This window comes from Eulemur rufifrons, chromosome 7 (genome assembly GCF_041146395.1).
Source record: "Eulemur rufifrons isolate Redbay chromosome 7, OSU_ERuf_1, whole genome shotgun sequence".
Taxonomy (NCBI): domain Eukaryota; kingdom Metazoa; phylum Chordata; class Mammalia; order Primates; family Lemuridae; genus Eulemur; species Eulemur rufifrons.
In genome coordinates this window covers 226,678,639-226,703,130 of record NC_090989.1, presented here as the reverse complement: position 1 = coordinate 226,703,130, position 24,492 = coordinate 226,678,639, and the positions used below count along the sequence as shown (strand labels likewise).

At 36.5% G+C, this 24,492-nt stretch overlaps 1 protein-coding gene across 1 annotated transcript in view; it reads left to right on the top strand.

Moving 5' to 3' along the window:
- The window catches only part of LOC138385950 (histone-arginine methyltransferase CARM1-like), a 161,668-nt gene that overhangs the window by 15,933 nt on the left and 121,243 nt on the right, over positions 1–24,492 (top strand). The window contains 1 exon segment of the mRNA XM_069472120.1: positions 13,815–13,940. Within this exon segment, the coding sequence (XP_069328221.1) occupies positions 13,815–13,940 (126 nt within the window).

Sequence of the window (24,492 nt, the reverse complement as noted above, 5' to 3'; positions counted from 1 at the left end):
CAATGTCCCTAGGGATCAGGTTCCACACTCTCGCTTCTGGAGAAGTATTCAGTGTTTGCACATGGGTGGGGACCCTATATAAGGTCCGTGGACCAGGGGAGAGGGCCGTCCAGGGAGCCTCTTGGTACCCTATTGCTCCGCAGTGACTTGGCTGTGGGCCCTAAGATGGCGATTGCGTGCCCACAGATCGCCGGCGCTGGGGGTGACTGCTCAGGATCTGGTATGTACCAGAGCCAGGGACCTGGCCCGTTCCAAAGCTCACCGTGGGTCCCCAGTTAGAAGGCAAAAAGAGAGAAGAAAGAAAAAAAAAGAAAAAAGAAAAGGAAAGAAAGAAAAGAAAGAGGAGAAAAAGAAAAGAAAGAGGAGAAAAAGAAAGAGAAAAGAAAAAAAAGAAGAAAAAGAAAAAAAAAGAAAAGAAACGCAAAAAACCAAACCAAAAAACACCAACAAAAATAAACAAAAACAAACTACATAGCACCTCACCACACCGCAAAGCAGAAAGATACACAAATCTGAAGTATATAGTTCAGCGACTCAATGTGTTTTTTTTGTTTGTTTGTTTTACGCCTTAGCCCAGCTCCGCCCCTTCACGTCCGCTCAGCTGGGTCCGGAGGGGCCATTAAATGTTTTTTTTTTACGCCTTAGCGCAGCTCCGCCCCTTCACGCCCACTCGGCTGGGTCCCGGGCAGTTTCGCAGTGGATTTCAAGATGGTGGCTGCGCGCCCGCACAGCTCCGAGGGTGGTGGGGATCCAACCTCCGCGCTCAAAAAGGCGTGGCAGCCAGAGGCCCAGAGGGCAAAGGTGCCCGCTGAGGCTGTCTGGCTCTTGAGCCGCCGGAAAAGAAAAGAAAAAACAAACAAACAAAACCCAGAAAAAATTCACCAAGAATAAAATATACAGTTCGGCGAGCCTATTCTTCTTGTTCGTTTTTTTGTTTGTTTTTTTTTCATGCCTTAGCGCAGCTCTGCCCCTTCATTCCGAGTGCGACCCTGGCATATCCCGCACTCCTGGCGTTGGTTCAGAGACCAGCGGAGGGCGCCGGGCAGAGAGAGCTGCTCAGCACTTTATGGCTCCCTAGCGGTTTTGCCTTCGCTTTCAAGATGGCACCTGCAGAGCTCCGGGGCTGGAGGGGACCGGCTCCCCAGCAGGTAGAGACCGCCACTGCCCGGGGGCTGGCCAGCAAGGACACGCACGGGGGCGGGGGGGGGGGGGGGGGTGACCGGCTGGAGAACTGCCGAAAAAGGCAGCACGGGGTACAACGCTATTTGCTGTCCGGGAATCTTTTGTGTTTTTCCGCCCTGGGGCAGATCCGTCCCTCCTCGCCAAGCGCTGTCTCAGCTGAGATCCCCCAGGTTCTAAGGTAATTTCGCAAAAAAGCCTCCTGTCTGCAATGCGCCACATACCCCTCAGTGATTCTGTGGTGGCCTGGGTCAGGGCTCTATTCAATTGGGAGCGGAGGTCATTGAGGAGAGCAAGCCGCTTTCCCGAGAGGCTGCACCCGCCCCAGCTGGGGGCGTGTGTAGCCGACCTGCGCTCCGCTGGCTAGTGTCTGTCCTGCGTTCCTAATTTTCGTTCACCTCAGACCTCACTCGCTCTGTTTGTCCCACGCGGATTCTCCGTGGATTCACACTGCTGTTCCTGTGTGGGAGCGGTCCTCTAGCGTTGTGGCAGGTCTGGATCGATGCCTTCCTTCCCGGGAGTGGGAGCGCAGATCCAGGCCGTCACCACCACTCCGCCATCTTCGGATTGACTACGATATCCTACTTTTGGAATAAGTTGTTGATTTGCAATCCTAGCTATTCCATCACTTTCTGTCCTTCCCAGTGAGATCTCATCAAAGAAATTCTTGGGGGGACAGATGGAAATAGAGCTGTTTTTAAGCTTTATTGAAATATAATTGATATAAAAAATTGCACACATTTAATGTATATATTTTAATGAATTTGAACATATGCCTACACCCATGATACCATCACCACAATCACATATAAAACTTTTTGTTTACTAAGATAAAATATTTTGAATGCTTTTTGTATATTTCCCCAAGATTTACATTTCAAATTTTTTTATATTTAAAAAATCTTAATTCTTACATTGTCAATTTTGCTTTACATATTTTGCTTTTGTATATACACTTAACCCTTTTCTTTCCTAAGATTTGAGAGAGACTTTTTAAAATCTCACTTATTTTTAAACTATTCTTAGAAAAGCAATGTTTTAAAATAAAAAAAGAAATAAATAGAAATTGCCTCAGGAAAAAAAAAAAAAAGATTTGTCAAAGGGCCTCATATATAGTCAGTTCTCATAGTGTTACGTGTGCTTGAATAGAATTTTCTAGACATTGAATTAACATTTTACAAAAGTTCAATAATCCCATTAATTGTATGGTTCTCATCAACTAAATTCTTATATATTTTTTTTGTCTGCTTCATCAATTACTGAGAGAAGTACACCTCCTGATGATGGTAAATTGGCCAATCTCTCAGTTTTGACAGTTTTTGCTTTCTACTGAAGTTGTGTTACTAGTTTCCTGAAATTTGAACTCTTTAAAAATATATTGTAAACATCTTTACATCCAAAAAAATAGTAATATATGTTTGGGTTTAAGTTTTTAAGTAGGATCTGTATCAGTTAGGATTCAGTTCAATTGCATATAACAGGAAACTTCCAAATGACAGTTTTTTTAAAAAAAAATTGAAGTCCACTTATCTCTCACCAATAGGTCAAGTAGTTACCAACCCAGGGTTTACTCCAGGAAACCTTCAGTCACTTCCTTTCCACTCACTCCTCTGCCATTCAACTCCTATTCAAATTAATGGTTACAAAATGGCTGATAGAGCTCCAGCAATCACATCTGCTTTCCAGGCAGCAGAATGGAGAAAGGGAGGAGAAGGGTGGATTTTCTCGTTTTAAAGAAAGCTTCTCCTCTACCATGGAACTAAGTTTTTTTCAATTGTTTTGCTACATTATTTGTTTAAAAAGCAGTCCTTCCCACAGTAACTTGAAATGCCACCTTTATCAAATACTAAATTCTTAGATAACTTAATTTCTATGTTTCTTTCCCCTATTACAGTCATCTGTCTGGTTACTAATGTACCAGTATTACACAGTTTTCATTTTAAATTTCTGATAATATTATATCTGCTATTTATTTATTCCCTTCCTGCTTCCCTCAAAAAGAAATTCATGTTTTTCTCATCTTTTTACTTTCTTGAACAAAATTTAGAATCATAGAACAATTCCTCACAAAACAACACTGAAATTCTTGTTGGACTTGTAGGCAACTTCTAGAATTTGCATTTATTTGTCTTTTATGCACCCCAGATTTTATAGTTCTGTTCATATGGTCGGGTCCTTCATATTTCTTGCTAAGTTTATTTCTAGCAGTTTTATAATTTTGTTGCTATTTAAAAATAGAATTCTTTGAATTACACTTTTAATGATTTTTTGTGCAGACATATAGAATGGGTTGAGTAATTTTATTTTGTAACCATTTCCCCATTCTGAACTCTTATTAGTGTGAATAAGTTTTAAGTTCATTCTCTTAATTCTTTCTGATCTACCGTCAAACCATCTCTTTTGTAGTATTTAGACCTCTTGTTTATTTTCATGCTTTATTACATTGGCTAGAATGCTCAGAACAATGTAAGTTAATAGAGTTTTCTGCAAACTCAGTCTTATTTTTGACATTTATTTATTTATGAATTAATGAATGAATAAATGAACAAACGAATGGCAGAACCTCCACTCGGTGGACTGGGCTAGAGTGCAGTGGCATCATCACAGCTCATTGCAATATCAAATTCCTGAGCTCAAGCAGTCATCCTGCATCAGCACCCTGAGTAGCTGGGACCGTAGGTACATGCCACCACACCTGGCCAATTTTTCTATTTTAGTAGAGATGGGCTCTTGTTCTTGCTTTGGGCTGATCTCAAACTCCTGAGCTCAAGTGATCCTCCCTCCTTGGCCTCCCAGAGTGCTAGGATTACAGGCATGAGCCACTGCACCCAGCCTCATTTGTGATTTTGAGTGAATTTCAAACTTAAGCCCAATATTGACCATTGGTTCAATATAAATATTCTTTATTGTAATAAAGATTTATCCCAGATTGCTAAAGATGTTTTTTTTAGTAAAAAGCTGTTTGTGTTTTTTCTTTTTTATTTTTCAGCATTGATAAAAATATATACATATTTCCCTTTGCCATGTTAATATGACATACTTTTAATGTCATTGTTAATTTAAAATAAAATTATTAATTTTAAATGACTAGAGGTGATGCTAAGAATGTGACCTTGGAGCCAGACTGTCAGAGTTCAAATCCTGTCTCTATTTATTTTAGTCCATTTGGGCTGCTATAACAAAATGCCATAAACTGGGAAATTTATAAACAGAAATTTATTTCTCACAGTTCTAGAGCCTGGGCAGCCTAAGATTGAGGCACTGGCAGATTCATTGCCTGTCGGAGGCTCATTTCTCATAGATGGTGGCTTCTTGTGGCATCCTCACACAGTAAAGGGGCCAACAAGCTCCCTTGGGTCTCGTGTGTAAGGGCAGTAATCCCATCCATGAGGGTTCAAAGGCCCCACTTCTTAATGCCATCATCTTGGGGGTTAGAATTTCAACACATGAATTTTTGAGGGTTGCAAATATTCAAACCATAGTGCTATAATATTATATATAAGTTGTGTAACTGTGGTAGTTCTCTTCTTTCTCAGTTACTTCACTTGAAAAGTGGGGATTAGGGTAATACCTACCTCAAGGTGTTTGGAAAAATTAGGTGTTAATAAATAGAAAGATCCTAGAACAGTGCCAGGCAAAGAAAGAACGTGAGCATCATCATCACGATCACTTTTGTTGAACCTATACTATCATATTGCACTCTTATTTTACTTATTATCTTCCCATTAATAAAAGACATAGTTATGGAAAGGTTACATAATAATCTCCAGGAGATAACACTAGTAAGTGCTCTAACCCAGATTCAAACCCGTGTCCTCTCCATCTTGCCTCCAAACTCATAATGGAATTTAATCTTTGTTTTGGGAATATCTTTGCCAAGTTGTTTTATGGTATTATATTGGCTTTGTAAATGATTTAGGATGCATGCCATCTTCTCCTCTGCTCTGAAGCAGTTTAAATAGTATAGAAACTACCTCTTCTTCAAGTGTTTGATAAAATATTGCTTGTAAAACCATCTGGCTCCACAGTTTTCTTGGAGGAGATTCTACAGAGATTTTCAAAATTTTTCTCAGAGCCAGGCCAAAGAGTCTTGATTTGTACTCAGGGAGCCAGCACTTGGTGACTATGTTCTGTGTTTAAGGCATCAGGGTGGGGACTGTTGTCGAAAAAGCTTGAATAAGGCATCAAAGGGGCTTGTCAGTTAAGAGGGTAAAAAGACTGGTTTGAAAAGAGCAGATCAACAATGTGTGGCAAGGAATGAATGTATTGAAAGAAGGCCACTCATAATTCATTCCTGGCAAGGTGATCCTCGTGGGCCAGAGTGATTCTGTATCCTTCAAGATGGGGCTTTAAGTGGGTTTTTAAGAGTAGTTAAGATTAAATAAAGAAGAAGATACTATACCTGACAATAAACAAAACAGCACTTTGGAAACAGTATCCTAGAACTCATGTCCTGAAGAATTTTGCAGTCCCTTTCTTTGTCCTTTGCTCCTTTCTTTTTACTTGTCCCAGGGAGACACACATGCAGAGCAGTGAGAGTAGACGGAAGCATCCAGACTGAGGTGAGTGAAAGCAAATCACCCAGTAATTCTGACCCTCCAGTTTTCTGTTTCTAGAATGGGCATAAGAAACCCCACGTAGCTGTGAGGAGTAAATGAGTTAAAAGCCTTGAAAATACTCAATATAGGTGACTAGCTTCTCAGTTCCCTCGTTTCTGCTTGTGTTACTATGAGCAATTGTTTTCAATCAAAATGGAAACATTAACGGTGGCAAATCAAAACCTTTTAAAATCCCTGCTCTGATCTCCCTATGCAGAGTGATGTTTTAACACTCATTACTCTATCTGCAAACCATGTGGAACCACTTGTTCCTGGGTCTGTCAAGCTCATGCATGACATGTTCATTCACTAGCCTCTCGTACCGACTGTTTCCCCTGCCTGGAATGACCTCCCTCCTCCCTTCCCCGTCTTTCCTTTCTACTTGGCGAGCTCTTACTTTTTCCCCCAAGCCTCAGATCCAGTGTCATGTCTCCTATGAGGGATCTCCCAGACAAAATTCGTTGCTTGTTTTTCTGGAGTACCATAGCACTGTGAGCAGACCTCTTCTCCATGCCCCGTGAGCTCTCTTAAGGCTGTGGCTACAGTTTATTTATTATTGCACCTCCCCTCAGTGCCAAGCAACAGTGACTGGCTTGCATCAGATGCTCCTAAATGTTAGTTGCGTGCGCATGTACGAATGAATCCCCAAACCAAGGTTTGCAGACCCCTGATTCCACCACATCTGCTTCAGGGAAAAAACAAAATGAATCTCTAGGACAACTCTTGACAGCAAAGTTGTTATTTTATGTTCTTTCATTGGCAGTTCCCACATTTTTGTTTTTATAGCTGAGGAATCCACATCAGAGTAATTCTCCTTGATTGGGTGACTATAAGAGGATAGTTTATAGTCTAGAAACCACAAGGAGAAATCTGGTGATCTGAAAAAAGTCTACCCAGGCAGGATGTAGACCCTATAATACTTGGTTACCCTAAAGAGACATTCACAATGAAATTAAATTTAAATTTGAGAGAAGCAGCATCTTTTGGGAAAGTAGAAAGAATTTTATATTCCTATGAAGAAATGAGGATCGACACATTTTTTGACCTCATATCATAACAGAGAAAACGTTTTATAAACCAAAAGATGCAAACCATTTGCCAATGTTGAAAACAAAGGCAACGAAAAATTTCCAAGGTTTTGATTGACACTTTGTAATCTGTAATGCTCTGAGATTTTATTGTCTTTATTTTTAATGTGGATTCAGAAGCTAGCAAGGCTTCTGTGACTGTGTTATTCAGTTGTTTAACTCAAAAGCATTTTTTTCAATCTTACTCTATGTGCTGGAAACAGTAGATGTGTATTTGATAGGAAAGTGTTGAGATTATGAAACGAAAAAAATCTATTACTTCTTTTCCTGGAATTCCTAGCACCCACGGGATCTTTGGCACGTAGTCGCTTTTCTGCCTTGAGAAACTGCAAGAGGAGCTGAAGAATTGCTGAGATGAGAGTTGTAAGCAGATCTGAGGGAGCAGTAGGTTCCTAGAGAAGCTGTTAGGGAAGGTGGCATATGATTTTACTAAACGCAGAATGAAAAGTTACTTCCTTCTGATTTGAAACTATTGGTCACAGAGGTGTTTAAAATTTCGGTATGGAATCAGTTTCAGTGTTTATTTGTTTTTCTTCTTTTTGCTGCAGTCATGTGTGGAGAGAAGGATGCCAAAGAAAAGAGAGAATGATAAAAAAAAAAAATCTTAAAGCTGATCTGGAGGCTAGAAAGTGAGTGAAGCTTCCCACTTTACTTTGTCTTAACAGTGGGTATGGTGTATAGGCCACGTGGGTCTCAGCTGGAGCAGTGCTGACGGTAGTTCCAGTCGAGTAAACAATTCTGGGTCCTTGCTGTGTACCAGCTCCTTCAGGGAAACCAAAGATGAGGAGGACACAATTCCTGCCCTTAGGCAGACTGACATCTTGCAAAATGGATAAGACTGGGATACAAATGGGGAAATAAGCTAAGTGCTGTATAAGAGGTGCAAAATGCTGTTGAGTGAGTGAAGTGAGGGAGATAACTCATGGCAGTTGGGGGCAACCATGAAAGGCTCCATGGAAGTGATGGCATTTAAAGTGGACATTGATAAATTAGATAATATTTTCAGTGGCAGACAAGGCGTTGTGTGTATCACTTCAGAAGTCCCACTCTTCCAGTCTGCATCCCTACCGTCATCATAATTATAAGTCCTTTTTGGAGAGCAGCTAGCTGGTAGTTGGTTTGCTTCAGTGCAGTATATGTTTAGAGGACGAGAAGTGGCTGGGCAGAATCAGGAAAAGTGACTGCGGGGTTTGAAATTCCAGGCAAGAGAGACTATAGTTTAGTATACAGCAGGGGAATCCTTGAAGGTTTGAGCAGAGCATTTTCATGACTGCACCCGTGCTTCATTAATTGTAATCTGGAGTAGCGTGAATTTGTTTGCAATGGCAGGAGCAGGTAGCAGTGGGGAAACCATTGCAGTTGTTCAGTTGAGGTGCAAGGAGACCACAGAATGGGCGAGGTCAGGGGACACAGGCAAAGCGTTCTTAGACTTGACACCAAAAACATGACCTATATAAGGAAAATTTGATAAGTCGGACCTCATCAAATTAAAAACTTTGGGTCTGTGAAAGACCCTGTTAAGAGGATGAAAAGATAAACTACAGAGTGGGAGAAAGTATTTCCAAGCCACATGTCTGACAAGGGACTTGTCGCTAGGGTATGTGAAAACTCTCAAAACTCAACAATAAAAAGCAAACAATTCAATTCGAAAGTGGATAAGACATGAACAAACATTCACCAAAGAGGATATACAGATGGAAAACAACTACATGAAAAGATGTTCAGCATCATTAGTCATTAGGGAAATGCAAATTAAACCCACAATGAGATATCGCTACACAACTATCAGAATGTCTGAAATAAAAAAATAGTGACAACACCAAATGTTGCTCGGGATGTGGAGAAACTGGATCATTTGTCCACTGCTGATGGGAATGTGAAATGGGGCAGTCACTCTGGAAAACAATTTGGCAGTTTCTTATAAAACTATTAAAAGTGCAAGTACCACACAACCCAGCAACTGCACCCTTGGGCACTTATCTCAGAAAAATGAAAACTTCTGTTCATACATACTTGTACATGAATGTTCATAGCAGTTTTATTAGTATTAGCCCAAAATGGAAGTGGCCCAGATAAATGGTTCAACATCTGAAAGATTCAGACAATTGTGGTGCATCCATATCATAGAATCCTACTCAACAATAAAAAGGAATGAGCTATTGATACATGCAACAACTTGGATGAGTCTCCAAGGAATATATACATCTGTGTACTTTACTCCATCTATACAGCTGCTGCCTATAAAATCATTTTTTAGTTATTCATTTCTAGGAAACACAGACCTTAGGTAGCCTAGCTTCCCATTTCTGAATAAGAAAATATTAAGAGGGTCACTTAGCTTAGAATTGGCATATACCAAATTATTAGGTAATGAGTTCTGTTTTGTTTAGTAACTTATGTATAAAAATATTGATATTTTGTAGAACCACTGTTCTAAATTGTGCCTGATATCTAATATTCTTGGACAACTAGTGTTGTAGCTTTCCTGTGGAGATTGGATTTTGCATTTGCACGGGCTGAAAGGAGAGAGTATATATTAGAAAAGGAGAGAAATGGTTTTTAAGAGAAGGGAGGATTCTCTTGACCTTACCTTGTGGCATTTTCCATGGTTACTGGTATGCACCTGTAAAATGGGAAAATCCTGTATTTCTCAGTGTGCCTTTGGAGATTTCTCAGATGAGGCTGAGAGAGAGGATACAGGGAGGCATCTATCTGAACTCACCATCATTATGATTTTCTTTGAGAGACCTCTGGGAGAACAAGCAGTTTTTCAAGGGGGGGAATGGCAAGGCTCTGGACTTTCTTAAAACTGACTAAATTCTGTGCACATGAACTTTTTCTGCTTGTTATTTTGCTGCTATCAGCAGCTCAGGCCTTGCCCTTTGAAAAAATAGCAAAGAGTGTGGCTGATGAGAGCAAACTTTAGAAAGCAGAATAATAGTAAATACACAGAAGCAGCCAGTATAGTTAGGTCACTGAAGAAGTGATATGAGATGTTCGTAAGACAGCGTCAGAGTGTTCTGCAAATGTAGTTATTTGTAGTAGTAGCAATAACTTGAAAGAAAGATGCCCTGCCTTAGCACAATGTACATTGCAAAGGATCTCCACCACTCCGTTCTTCACCATTGTTACACTACTTTTTGGACTTAGGTGTGTGTTCTGCAACAATTTTTTATTGTATTTCTTCATTTTTCTAATGTAAATTCTTTAAAAAGATATCTTTCTCAGTTGATAATATGCTTTCCCCTGAAATAGTTGCATTTTAATCTTGATTCCATTAGTTAACAGAAATTATTTATAATGTTTGTTTTAGGGACTAACACGGTCAAAGGATAAGAAAGGAAATATAAGAAATTGTAAGATTAGCAAATAAAAAAACATGGTGAGATGTTCATTTTCATGAATGATAATAAATTGTAATTAAAATAATGATTATATTGGGTACAGTACTTCCTCAACAAATAGTTTTAAATGAAGTACCAATGAATATCTAATAAATGCAAAAATCAAAAGAAAGATAATTCCCAGTGAGAAAGCGAATGTGGTGAAATACATTGATGATAGTGTGTCTTTTGTTTGATTGCTTTTTACCAAATGAAAATAACTTTCTTATTTTTTCTGTTTGTAAAAATAAGTAATCACGTAGGTAATTCAAACAAGGCAGAATTCTAGAAAGGGAAAAATAAAAATGACCCCAAATCTCTCCCTCCAGAGGAAACCACTGATGACATTTTGGTGAAGATCTTTTTAAACAACTTTGTATAAAGATAAATACAACATTAAAGTGCTGCATTTTATATGCTGTCTGCAACCTGAACGTGGGGGTACCATGTTTGATTTAACCAACCTTGTAAGTGATGGTCTCTTAGCTTCTTTTCCTTTTCTAGCTATAGTAAACAACTCTAAGAACATCCTTGGATATATATTCATTTACACTTGATAAGGTACATTCTGGAAGAAAGTATTACAAGTCGAATGTCTAGCAAGAGTACATAAATTTTAAATTTTGACTGATAAGGGGATAATATATTCCAGAAATAGAGATATTGGCAGTCCCAATAGTACTCACTCACTGTTTTCTGATCCCCTCTACAACATTTGATATTATTAGTAGATATTTAAAAAATGTTAACAATGAGAGATAAATATTAAATAGATCTCATTGGTTTATTACATATTTCTTTGATTATTGCTGCAAAATTTTTTCCCTTTTTTTTTTTTTGCTATTAGCATTTTTCTAGTTACCAATTGCTTGTTCATTCTTCTTGCTAACTTTTTAATAGGGATGCTTGCTGCTGATTATTTTTTAGAGCTAATTGTATTTTGGGAATATTAAGTTTTTGTTATGGATGTTGAAAATGTTTTCCCAGCTTATCACCACTTTTTAATTTTGTTTAAGATATTTCAAATTTTCTTATATAAATATATATTAAAATTTTAAGTAGTGGCAGTACTTTCTGGATTTTATGGCATGCTTAAAAAGATCTTCTCCACTCATATTTAAATGGAGGATAGGGAGAGGGTGAAAAAAGGGGCATAATATATGGGCAAGCATTTTGCAATTTATAGGAGAAAAAACAACTCTATACTTTAATCAAATCACAACAGAACAAAATACTCTGAGCCCATCTGGTTAAGGATAATTGAACCAGATAAATTTTGAAGCTTTTTATCTTTTCTGAGATGGTATTCAATCAATACATGGAGAAATACTTTCAGTGATTGAACAAACATTTAAGTACCAGGCACAATGCTAGGTTTTGATTTAGAAAAAAGATATCGATTCCTAAAATAAAGTAAAATTACCACTGCCAGTAAAGAATTTGCAGAATACAATAGTCATGTAGGTGCAAGGAACAGTAGGAGCCTACAATTCTCATTTCTTCTTCATTCTGTCTTATTCTACTTCTAAACCATAAGAGGAACAATTGGCAAAATGCTAAAAATTCTAATTTCTTGAAAAAATATTTCTTATGATTTTCAGAGAACATATTTAGAAGAGCCCCAAAGGCCCCTCTGCATCTTCATTCACAGTTACCTCTCTGCAAGGCGGCACGGTTGCCTTTGAGACACTGACTGGGCTGTAATAACTAAACCTGTAATCATGTTTGATGCCCAGAAAATGTTTTCGAAACATTTGCACTATTTAACGAGCCAAGACATTTTGTGAAAGATATTTGTGAATGCTTTCATCAGGAGGTACGCATTCATTTGAGTAAGGGAAATATTTGAAAATATTTGGTCATCTTAACTCTGTGCATGTGTGCATGTATTCTGAATGTGTGTGCATGAATGTGTATGTACGCATATGTAACAGAGTAGAATTTTACATGCAATTGCACTTCAAAGCTAATACATTTTCTGTATTTGATTTTATAGGGGAGAATGAAAGGCATTAGGGATAGGAACTGAGACCTACTTTATTTTTATTTCAGAATATTAAGGGAGTACAAATGTTTTGGGTTACATGGATCACTTTTGTAATGCATGAGTCCTGGCTGTAGGTGTGCCCATCACCGAAATAGTGTTCATTGTACCCATTAGGTAGGTTTTTGACCCATCCCTTCCTCCCCCCACCCCCTGGTTGACTTCCACTGAGTTTTACTTCTCTCTGTGCACATGTGTGCTCATCAGTTAGTTCCAATTTAATAGTCAGTACATGTGGTGTTTGTTTTTCATTCTTGAGATACTTCGCTTAGGAAAATGATCTCCCCTATGGAAAACAGTATGGAAATTCCTCAAGAACTAAAGATAGACCAACCATTTGATCCAGCAATCCTACTATTGGGTATCTACCCAAAGGAAAAGAAGACTTTTCATCAAAAAGATACCTGCACCCAAATGTTTATTACAGCATGGTTCACAATTGCAAAGATGTGGAATCAACCCAAGTGCCCATCAATTCATGAATGGATTAATAAAATGTGGTATATGTATACCATGGAGTACTACTCAGCCATAAAAAGATCTACTTTACATGGGAGAAATTATAATAGTCCCTTATTATTTCAATAGTATTATAGGAATTATTTTACCATTTTTATTCAGTCTTCACCAAAGCCTGTGAAATAAGCATCAATATTTTCATTTCACATGATGAAAAAATGGGACTCAGAAAGTAAACTCATGTTTACTTTCAAAGATAAAAGCAAATCCTCAAGTCCATTGCTCTTTTCACCACACTACAGCTGCCCAATACTAAAGGCCTGTCTAACCTATAAAAGAAGGATTAGCTAGTTAGTTCCCAATGATCTAAGCTCCCTGTTTATCACAATTGCCTCAGCACACTGCTAGGGGTGGGGAACCTGTGGCCTGAAGACGAAATGTGGCCTTTTAGGTCCTTACGTGCAGCCTTTTGACTGAATCCCAATTTTGCAGAACAAATCCTTTTATTCAAAGGGGTGCTGCAGAGAAAGATGAAGCTTTTCTTGACTCCTTTGGTGCATAAAAAAGAAAAATCTTGCAATCAGAAGGCCATAGGTTCCCCACTCCTCTCTCCTTGGAACAGTTCACCAAGGAACGTGGCGGTGATAATACTTCCAATGGTGATTTGTTGTGACATCTCTGGCAAATAGTAGATGCGCAAGAATTAGACATTACCCGAACCCTCCTGTGATGGTGTCAAGAGATGCAAAATTGACTTGGGAAATATAAGAGTTGTGGGGAACGGGGCCCTGGGCATAAAGGCAAGAGCCAGTAGGAGTCAGTTTTGTGCCCTGTGTTAACCCACATGCAGAGAATTGGTATTTGGTCATGTTTAGATTCTTCTCATCTCTCATCGTCATGTTCACATACTTCCTAGGAGGCATTATGTCAAGAAGATAGAAGTGGGGGCCTTGAGAATATGAGAGAAATGCAGGAATGATATTCATGAACATTTTTTACAGTGGTCATAATAGATTTGTCTAGATCTTTTTTTTTTTCTTTTTTTTTTTTTTACGCTTTATAGCTGATGGCGTCTGTGTCTTCAAATGCTTGCTCAACAGAGACACTGAATGTTGCCCCGTCGGGAAGGAGTCCATCTTGATTACTCTGGGATACAGCAGTGCTTTGCTGAAGTTTGAGTCTCATGCTGGTGCGTTTTATGCTTATCCCGACTCCCTCTCTTATCTGAAGACAAATCTGTTGGCTCACTTTCAGCTGTTACTGATTGATTGGTTGGCTCTCACAAGCACGTTTTCTGATATGAGTTGTCATTAAAATTGGCCCTAGTGCTTACTTGATACCATGGCTAGAGAACAGTCTTTTCCTGGAGTATGAAAACATTGTTTATCCTTAGCCCTCCTTTTGGTCTTCCTTCATTCAAAGCTGCAGGAGAGACCACCAAGAATTGTCCATCTTCACAACTGTTGTTGATGCTCCTTAAAGATAAAGTTGTTTGCAGAAATGTGATTCTCAGTTTGAGTGGCAGAACAATTTCATCCTGTTTTTGTCTTTAACTCATTTGTTGAGTGTTTTTAGACTCTGGACAACAAAAGTCAAGCAACAGAAAAATAAGCTAAAGTATAAAAGTATTTTAAGAATGTACTCAATGGCCCTCTGGAAGATTTCCAGCCTAATAAACCAAATTAGACTCAGCAGTGCCTTGGGTCTACCTTAGGTAGTTGGTTGTCATTTCTTTAACTTAGGTATAAGTTGTTTCATCTCACTTATAGCATAAATCCAGACACAATGTAAAACATTAGCAATGGTATGGATTCTTTTCTGGTTAGCTAAAATGTTCAAAGATCTTTTCTATTGATAGCTACCTGGGAATAAAGAAGTTAAATAGATTTCTAAACTGAATCTGGAGTCAGCCAGAGTGAGAAATTTATTTTACCATATATTTATTCATCTATCTATCTCTCCATTCATCTATCAACCCATTTATTTGATTAAGCATTTCAGAGTAAATTTTAATAATCAGCATATTTCACCCCCATTTACTTCAACCTGCCAATAACTGGAATTCAAAATTTGTTGATGATTCTCATTTTTTCTATGGAGGTTAAGTTTACATACTGTATGTTGAAATACACAGATTTTGGTACTATCATTTTTAAAAGTTACCTCATGCCCTTCTTTTCCAGTCACTCCCTATTCTCATCCTTTCAGAGATAATCATCACTGTTGTGATTTTTTTTTCCCCACCATAGATTAACTTTGTTTTTTCTAAAACTTCCTATAAATGGAATCTTTCAATATACACTCTCTTTATTAAGGTCACTCAGCATAATATTTTGAGATTCGTCCATGTTCTGCAAGTATTAGTAGTTTGTTCATTTTTATTGCTTAAGTAATAGTCACAATTTATTTGCCCATTGTCATTTTAATGGACATTGAAGCTGTTTCCAGTTTTGACTATTATGAATATGGCTGCTATAAATATTCTTATTCTAATATATTTCTGTACATATTTTTTTTCTGTTTCTCTTGGATCAATACCTAAGAGTAAAATTCCTGGGTCATAGAATAAGTGCATGCTTAGTTTTATAAGAAAGAGCCAGAATTTTTCCCAAGGTGTTGTAGCATTTTACACTCCCAGCAATAATGGATGAGAGTTTTGGTTGCTTCACATCCTTGCTAACATTTGGTCTTTTAGTCTTTTTAATTTTTTTCGTTTTTGGTGAGTATGTAGTTATATCTCAGTATGGTTTTAATTTACATTTTCCTGATGTGTGATGACGTTAAGCACTTTTTCATGTGCTTATAAATTGAAATTGTTTTCTGGTCACTAACTGGGTTTGTGTCTATGGCATTGCTGTTCTTTATATACCAAGGATACCGGACTTGTATCAGATAAGTAATTTATGGATGTTAACTCCCATTTTGTAGCTTGCTTATTCATTTCCATAATGATGTCTTTGTTAGGCAGTTTTAAAATTTGATGGAGTCTAATTTATTATATCATATTTTTCTTTTTTATTTATTCCTCTCTGTGCCCTAAGAACCCTTTGCCTACTCTCAAATACTGAATGATTTATCTTGTCTTTCCTTCTAGAAATGTCTTAGCTTTAGCTTTTATATTTTAGGTATGCAATCCTTCTTAATTATTTTTATATGATATAAGGTATGAGGCCACGATTTCTTTTTAGTCCATACGGATATCCAGTTATTCTAACAATGTTTATTGAAAAGACTTTTCAAGCCCAGTGACATATAAAAGTTCATCTATTTCTGAGCTCTTTATTCTGTTCCATTGATTGTCCTTATACCAATATCACATTATCTGGATTATCTTTAAGGTAATTTTTGAAGTCTGATAGTTTAAGTCCATCAACTTTATTTTTCTTTGTCAAGATTGTTCTGGATATTTTTGGTCCTTGGCATGTCCATTTACATTTTATAATTATTTTCAATTTCTGTAAAAATGCTTGGTCCACTTATGATTGAGATTGATCTATTTGGTGAAAATTTTATTTTTAACAATATTAAGAGTTAAAAGTAATCCTTAGTGAGCTAAAGATAGGTTACACTAAATCATAAGAAACCATTATTAAAATTTCAGGAATTTAACAGCTTGAAATTGGCTAGAGTGGGAGAATTCATATCACAGAAATTGGTAAACTCAAAAAAATGAGAGGTTTTTTTTTTGTGTGTGTGTGTGTGGGGGGGAAGTTGGTTGTTAAATGTTTACTAGCATGCCTTTGCTTCCGGTCTAGGAAAATGGTATTTCTATCCATTTATTTAGGTCTGCTTTAATATTTTCCCAGCAACGTTTTATAGTTTTCAGTGTGAAGGTCGTATACAACCTTTGACAAATTTATCCCTAAATGTTTTATGTTTTTGAATCATTTTAAATAAAATTTTAAAAATCACAAATTTTTGCTGTTAGTATATAAAAAATTAATTAACTTTAACATTAACCTTGGGTATTGCAACCTTTTAAATTCACTTATTAGTTTTAATAGTTATATTTTAGATTCCTTAGAATTTTCTATATTTAAAAACATTTGTCATCTGCCAATAGAGACATTAATTCTTCTTTCTGATCTTTATGCCTTTTATGTTTTTCTTGACTTTTTAATAATTCTTGTGACCTCCAGTACAATGTTGAATAGACCTGAAAGAGCAGTTGTCCTTGACATTTTCTTGGTTGTAGGGAAAAGTCCAGTATGCCAGCATTAAGTACAAGATTTGTTGTATGTGTGTGTGTTTTGTGTATGTGTGCAAATGCCTTTTATCAGATTAGGGAAATTACCTTCTATTCTTAGTTTGCTGGAAATTTTTTCATTATTGGGTGTTGGATTTTGTCAAATACTTTTCTGGATCTACTGAGATTATCATTCTATGAATTTGTTAAACTACTTTGAATAAAATATTTTACATAGAATTGGTTTTATTTCTCTGTTAAATGTTTGATAGAATTCACCTGTGAAGTCATTGGAGCTTGAAGTTTCATTCATGGGAATATTTATGGAATTCTTTAATATATAAAAGGCTCTTCAGATTTTCTTCATGTGTCAATTTGATATTTTATATCCTTTCATGCAATTTTTTTCATTTCCTCTAAAATGTTAGATTCATTGGAAAATTTTTCATAATTTACATGTTATCCTTTTAATTTTGTAAGATCTGTAATAATTGCTCCTATTCCTTTCCTGATACTAGTTATTAATGTTTTTTTCTTGATCAGCCTAGCTAGAAGTTTATCAGTTTTGTGAGTCTTTTCAACAAATGAGATTTGGTCACATTATTTTCTCTATGGTTTATCTGTTTTCTATTTCATTGTTTTCTGCTTTTATCTTTATGGTTTTCTTTTTTTCTGCATTGTTTGGGTTTACTTTGCCCTTTTGTTCCAGCATCTTGTGGTGGAACTTTAGGTCATGAACTTAATTCTTCTATTCTTCTCTAATATAATCTCTTAAAGTCATTAATTTTCCACTAAGTATAAGGCTTTACTTATATAACCAAATTTTGGCTATACTTATATAACCAATGTTGCAACTTCAATATTATTCTGTTCAAAATAAATGCTACTTTCTCTTGTAATTACTTCCTTGGTCCCTGGGATATTGAGAAGTGTTTTAATTTCTATGTATTTGGGAATTTTCCAGAAACCTTTCTGTTATTGAAGCTGGCCATTTTAAATATTGTGTTGTCCAGTGTCTGGAGTTTGTTGCCTTCCTTTAAGGAGTATTTAAGTTTGTTTAGATGGACAGATTAACTAATTATAGGTCAGCTTGATTCTTCTGAAGCTTGATTTTAGTTTCTTGGAAGTCTTTAATCTAGGTCTAGTTTAGAACATGCTACTAAAGTATGACCATACTATGGTTTCCACCGTATGCCTCATGTGTTCAGCAAGGTCTTTCCATTTTGGCTGGTTGGAACTATAAGCTCTCCTCACCTTGTGTTTTCTCTGAGCATTGTTTACTTACATCTCCCTAATTGTTATCCTTTTCCCAGAGAGGTTTATGTCCATCTTGTAGAAACCTATTCTACTCATATGCTACTTAGAATTTATTTAGCTAGAAGCTCAAGGGGAGCCCTGTGCAGATTTTTTAAAGCTCTTTCTTCATATAGCTCCTTTCTCTTTGGTAATCTGCCTTAGAAACTCCAGGAGCAGCTTCAGCCTCCCTGAATGTCAATGTACCACTTTGCTCTGTTTTGCTTCCCATACCCTATGCTGCAGCGTGGATGATAGTGCCTCGGGCAGAAAACTGGGGTAATTATAACATTGTCCTCCTTGGTTTACGTTCTTCTGGGAATCACAGTTTTGCATGGACTGTTCTCCATTGTCTGCCAACTATCGTTTCATATATTTTGTCCTGCTTTGTTATGTCAGCGGGAGGGAAAGTATGGTAGCAGTTAATCTGTCATGAGTATGAACAGAAGTCCCCCATATTTCTTTCAAGAGAAAGAAAGTTATGCACTCAGAACACTTCATATTTGAATAGTAGTTAATAGGTGGTCATGAAAAGCTAGAAACAATCAACATTCCCACTCCTTTGTACTCTCATTCTGACACACGTCCTAGCTCATGCATGTAATTATTGTATAATCCAGGAGTCAGAACCTTCTGCTCTCTAAGCCAGGCAAAATAAATTCATTCATAAATACTTATAAATGCTTCCTTCCCTTCAATGGTAGATCTACTTTTTTGACTTTGATAATCCTATAACATATGCAAATGATGTATTTCTATTATCTTCAAAAATCTTTTTATGTATCCTAAAATGTGCCTCAAAATACTGACCACTGACACAAAGCATTACAATTACAGACCATAATTAAAATCCACTTGTTTTTTTTTTTATCAAGAACTGTGAAAAGTCTGAGATTTTTACCCTATTTGCAAAGTAACAAGTTAGATTGCCACTATTCCATGGATGCTGACAAAAGACACAAGAGTCCTGGGTCAGAGATAAAACACTTCATTATTCAGAGAAAGAGCAGTAGCTAAAGTGTCAGCATACTAACAGTTCTCTGAGCCCCAATTCCCATACACAGATTCAGAAGGCTGGATGGGTACCTGTACATGCAGTTAGTTGCATTATATGAGAGGAACACTGAGCTCAAGGAATCCCCTATTTTATAGCAAGCATTAAACATGCCTGATCTGTGTTCCAGAGGAAGATATTACTTCATCCCTATAGGTTGCTTGCTGCATATACAACCCTGAGAAACAGCTCAGCCAAAGAATAATCAAGGCCTTACACTCTAAGCACATCTAGTAAGACATGTATGAATCTCAGCAAGAGACCAATGGAGGAATGTCTCCCAACACTTTTGCTCCATGAAGAGGAGGGAGAAGATTTTCTCATGTATAGACAACACAAACACCCAGACAATGGTAGTATAGGAAACTTAACTCATGGATCAGATCAAATCAGACACAAACATATAAATGAACAATCTTTATAGGAAAGACAGACATGGACAAGGAAATTTATAATTTCTTCTATAGCTAAGAAAAAATAATATCAGTAGTATAGGGTATTCCACAGTACAACTTTCTTAATAATTCACTTGAGACAAGCCCCACGTCTTGGTAAACTTGACCAAGTTTTACCTCCCTGACCTGGTTGTAGAGAAGTGAGCATTTCAGTGATTCAAGATCCCCTGAAAACTGTAGGCAGACAACACTGAATGAGGATAAATACCAACCTCTCAGTACTTTTCAGTTATTTAGAGGGAGAAGAAATCCTTTAGATAAAAATAATTTAAATAGACTTGAGGCAGAAGTAAAACCACATATCCAGATAGCAATAAACCAGAAATAATTTAGAAATAGACTCAGTGAGTGCAAAATTACTCTCCTAGCACAGTTAGACTCATCCCAGAAGCCAAGGATGACAGCCCTGGACATAAGGGGTATATAAGGTACACTTCTCAGGCTTGGTCAGACCTGGTTGCTAATTCCATGTGGACATCTTAGTGGGCCCTCCGTGTTAAAAGTCAAAAAAATATATAAACATTTTTGAATGCTAAGTGGAGTTTCATCTGCAATAATAAAACATTTATGAGGAAGTCCTGCTTTCACAACTGGCTCCCAGATAAAGAGAGCCATATTGTTGTATATTTATAGGTCAAATATAACATCTTACAATTATATTTGAGTCAGTTTTAAAGGAAACAAAATTCCGTTATCATCATTCAGTAATGAAAATCAGGATAAAGGCTTGTCTTAAGATGTGACTTGGAAGGTCCCAGGTGGCCCAGATCCCAGGTGGCAGTGGGATCTTGATTGTCACTTGTCAACCTGATTTTGACAGAAGACTATCTACTTGTATCATTGCCTGTCAGACACAATTGCTGAGTTTTTAAGATGTGCTCTGCTTTCTCGAAATGACAGGATGTACAGTGTGAAATGTGAGATTCTTATTTTACACTTAGAAGTGAGTGAATAGCTCTCAAGTACCTGTAACTTGGGTAAGAAAAAAAAACCAACTTTATTGGGGAGTTGACCTGTATTGATATTAATAATTAGATATTTTCATAAGGAAAGAAATGATTAAATATCCAAATATATCTGTGTGAGGCTATTTCTTCCCTCTTTTCCATCTTAAGAATTGTGACTCAGTGATTTCCAAGCCTAATTTGATTATATGTCAAATAATCTCCAGTAATCTCAAAGACTACTGTGAAATCCTAAAAAATAAAATACATTTTAATTCATTGTGTTTTAGAGGAAGTGGGGATATTTAATAATGATGAATGTCAAATAATTTTTTAAAGATTTTAAAAAATGTTTAATTAATGGGTTGATGGTAATATCTGTGAAGCATTGACCATATATGTACCAGATACTGCGCAATGTTAACTTCCTATTCATCAATCCATCCATTCATTCATTTAAAAAAAAAAATATCGAGAGTCATGTGCCACACACTTCCTTATGTGCTGAAGATACAGCACTGAACAAATAGAAGTTCCTTCAATTATATAATTGATATGTTTAAGGCAGGAACACAGACAATAAACAAACATATAGTGAGTTTTGTCGATAAGTTTGAAAATACAAATAAATCAGAATAAGAAACAGAGAATGGCTGGGGATTAAGCGTATGTACTGTATGCAGTTAATTTGGGGGTTGGGGGAACCTCATGGTAAGTTGAGACGTTTGAGTAGAAAACTACAGTAAGTGTAGGGAGGAGCCAGGTGTGTTTGAACTAAGGGTGGTCCAGACAGGGAATGGAATTGCAAAGCCCCTGAGGCATGATGTGTTTGAAGAATGGAGAAGGCAGGAGACAAGATCAGACAGCTAGAGACTGGGTCAGGTGAGGCATCAAGGGCCATGGTGAGGGCTTTGGTTTTGTTCTGAGGGAGATGAGGAGCTTTAGAGGACTTGTAGCAAAGGCTTGACATGGTCGAAGAGTTATATCATTTTTATATACTTTTTAAAGGGATGTATTTATACCCTCTCTTACTGTAATTCTCCTAGCAGCCCTGTGAGGTTGGTATATTTTTATTATTTATTCCCATTTTTAAGCAAAGACACTAAGGCTCACAGATATTAAGGCAATTGCCCAAGTGACAAAAATAAAATGCAAGGCCCATGGTCTTTCTATGGCTTCCAAACTGCCCCTTCACCCTTCATTGGACTGGCTGTTGACATTTAATGTAGAAAACTCACGTCATTAATTGGGATGATATTAGGACCATGGGAAAGCCAACTTTTATCAACATTTCACTAATTGATAAAGACAAAGACACTGGAAGATTTTATTCTGGAGGTTTATGAGTCATAGGAAGGTTTCTCCATCTTTTTCAAAATTTTTATTTTGAAAAAATTTTAAACTTACAAAACAGTGACATAAACAGAGAACTTATGAATACCCTTTAAACAGATTCAATAATGTATAATATTTTGTCATATTTGATTCATCTCTTTCTCTGAATGTGTGTGCATATATGTAAACACATGTTATAATTTTATTTTTGAACCATTTGAGAGTAATTTGCTTATGTCACACTCCTTTACCCTTTTGTACTCCTTTATTCTTCACCTATGAATAAGAATATTCTGTTACACAACCACAGAAGAGTTATCAAATTCAGAAATTCAGTATTTAAATTCTGGAATTTATAATATTTATGTTTGATCCTCAGTCTATAGTCTAATTTCATAAATTGTCCCAATAATGTCCTTTATAGCAGCAGTCCACAACCTTTTTGGCACCAGGAATCATTTTCATAGAAGATAATTTTTCCACAGACTAGGAAGGAAGGGGATGGTTTCAGGATGATTCAAGCACAATGAATTTATTGTGTACTTTATTTCTATTATTACTGCATTGTAATATAAAATGAAATAATTATACAACTCACCATAGATTGAGGACTACTGCTTTTTTGCATACTTTTTTTCTCTCCATTACTGGATCTTGTCCGGGATCAAGTATTGCCTTTAGTTTCATGTTTCTTTAGTCTCCTTTAATTTGGAACAGTTCTTCAGCTTTCTTTCTTTCATGACATTGAGATATTGAAGGAACACGAACTAGTTATTTTGCAGAATATTCTCCAATTCAGGTTTTTCTGGTTTCCTCATGAAAAGATTCAGGTTATGCATCCGCAGGTAGAAAACTACCTAAATGCTATTGTGTCCTCCTCAGGGTGTCACATCAGGGAGACCGACATCCATCTTCCTCTCATTGATAATGTTAATTTTGATCACCATGTCAAGATGTTTTCCAGTTTCTCCACTGTAAAATTACTATTCTTTCCCTGTTAACTGTAACTAATGAGTAGTCTATGAAAAAGGTACTTTGAGATCACACAAATATGCTGTTCTTCACGAAACAGCCTCCCCACCTCAAATTTAGTATTCATTTATTATCCGTTGCTTTAGAAAGGCAATATATATTTTTTATGTTAGCCTTGTATCCTGCAACTTTGCTAAGTCACTGAGTTCTTGTAGGATTCTTTTGGTGGATTTCTAGAATTTTCTACATAAATGGTTATATCATCTGTGATTAGAAATAATTTTACTTCTTCCTTTCCTATCAGTATGCTTTTTCTACTTTTTCTCCCTTCCTTCCTTTCTTCCTTTTTTTTTTAAACAACCTTGAATTTCTGAATTAAACTCCATTGTCATGATGTATGATCCTTTTAACATATTGCTGAATTAGATTTGCTAGGATTTTATAAATAATTTTTCTGTCTATGTTCATTAGGGTAGTACTTTGTAGTTTTCTTAATGTCTTTGTCTGGGTTGGATATCAGAGTAATATTGGCCTTATAAAATGAGTTGGGACATTTTCCCTATTGTTCTACTTTGGAGAAATGTTTATGTAGAACTAGTGTCATTTCCTCAAATGTTTGGTGGAATCAACAACTGAAGTCAAATGGACTTTGAGTTTTCTTTGTGAGATTTTTAACTACAAAGTCGATTTCTTTAATTGACATAAGTCTGTTTAATGTGTCTACTATTTATTGAGTGAACATTAATTGTTGTGTCTTTCATGGGATTTGTCCATTTCATCTAGGTTGTCAAGTTAGTTGCTATTAAGATGTTTAGGTATCATGTAGTTATTATCTATTAATACAATGATGTCTGCTCTCTCATTTCTTATACTGGTAATAATAGGCCTTGTATTTTTTTTTTCTTGATTAGTCTAACTGGAGGCTTATCAACTTTGTTGATCTTTTCAGTGAAACATCTTTGGTTTCATTCATTGTTCTCTATTTTGTCTATTTTCTATCTTACTGATTCTTTCTCTTGCCTTTATTTTCTTTCCTTTGATGATTTTGTTTTTCAAGTTACTCTTCTCTCTCTAACTTAAGGTAGATGCTTATATCATTAATTTAAGTCTTTTCTTTTTATCTAATGTGCACATTTAATGCTATACATTTCTTTCTACACACTGCTTTAGCCACATTTCATAAATTTTGGTATGTGTGTTTTCCTTACCATACAGTTCAATAATTTCCAACTTTCATTATTATTTGTTCTTTGATCTATGGATTTATCTTTGGATCCATGGATTATTTGAAAGTGTATTGTTTAATTTCCAAACAGTGGAGGATTTTCCAGATATCTTTCTGTTATGATTTCTAGTTGAATTCTTTTGTGATCTAGACACATGATTTTTGTGATTTCAGATTTGTTGGTGTCTGTTTTATGGCTCACAATATGGTCCATCTTGATGAATGTTCCATGTGCACTTGAAAAGAATGTGTGTTTTGTTATTGTTGGGTGCCGTAG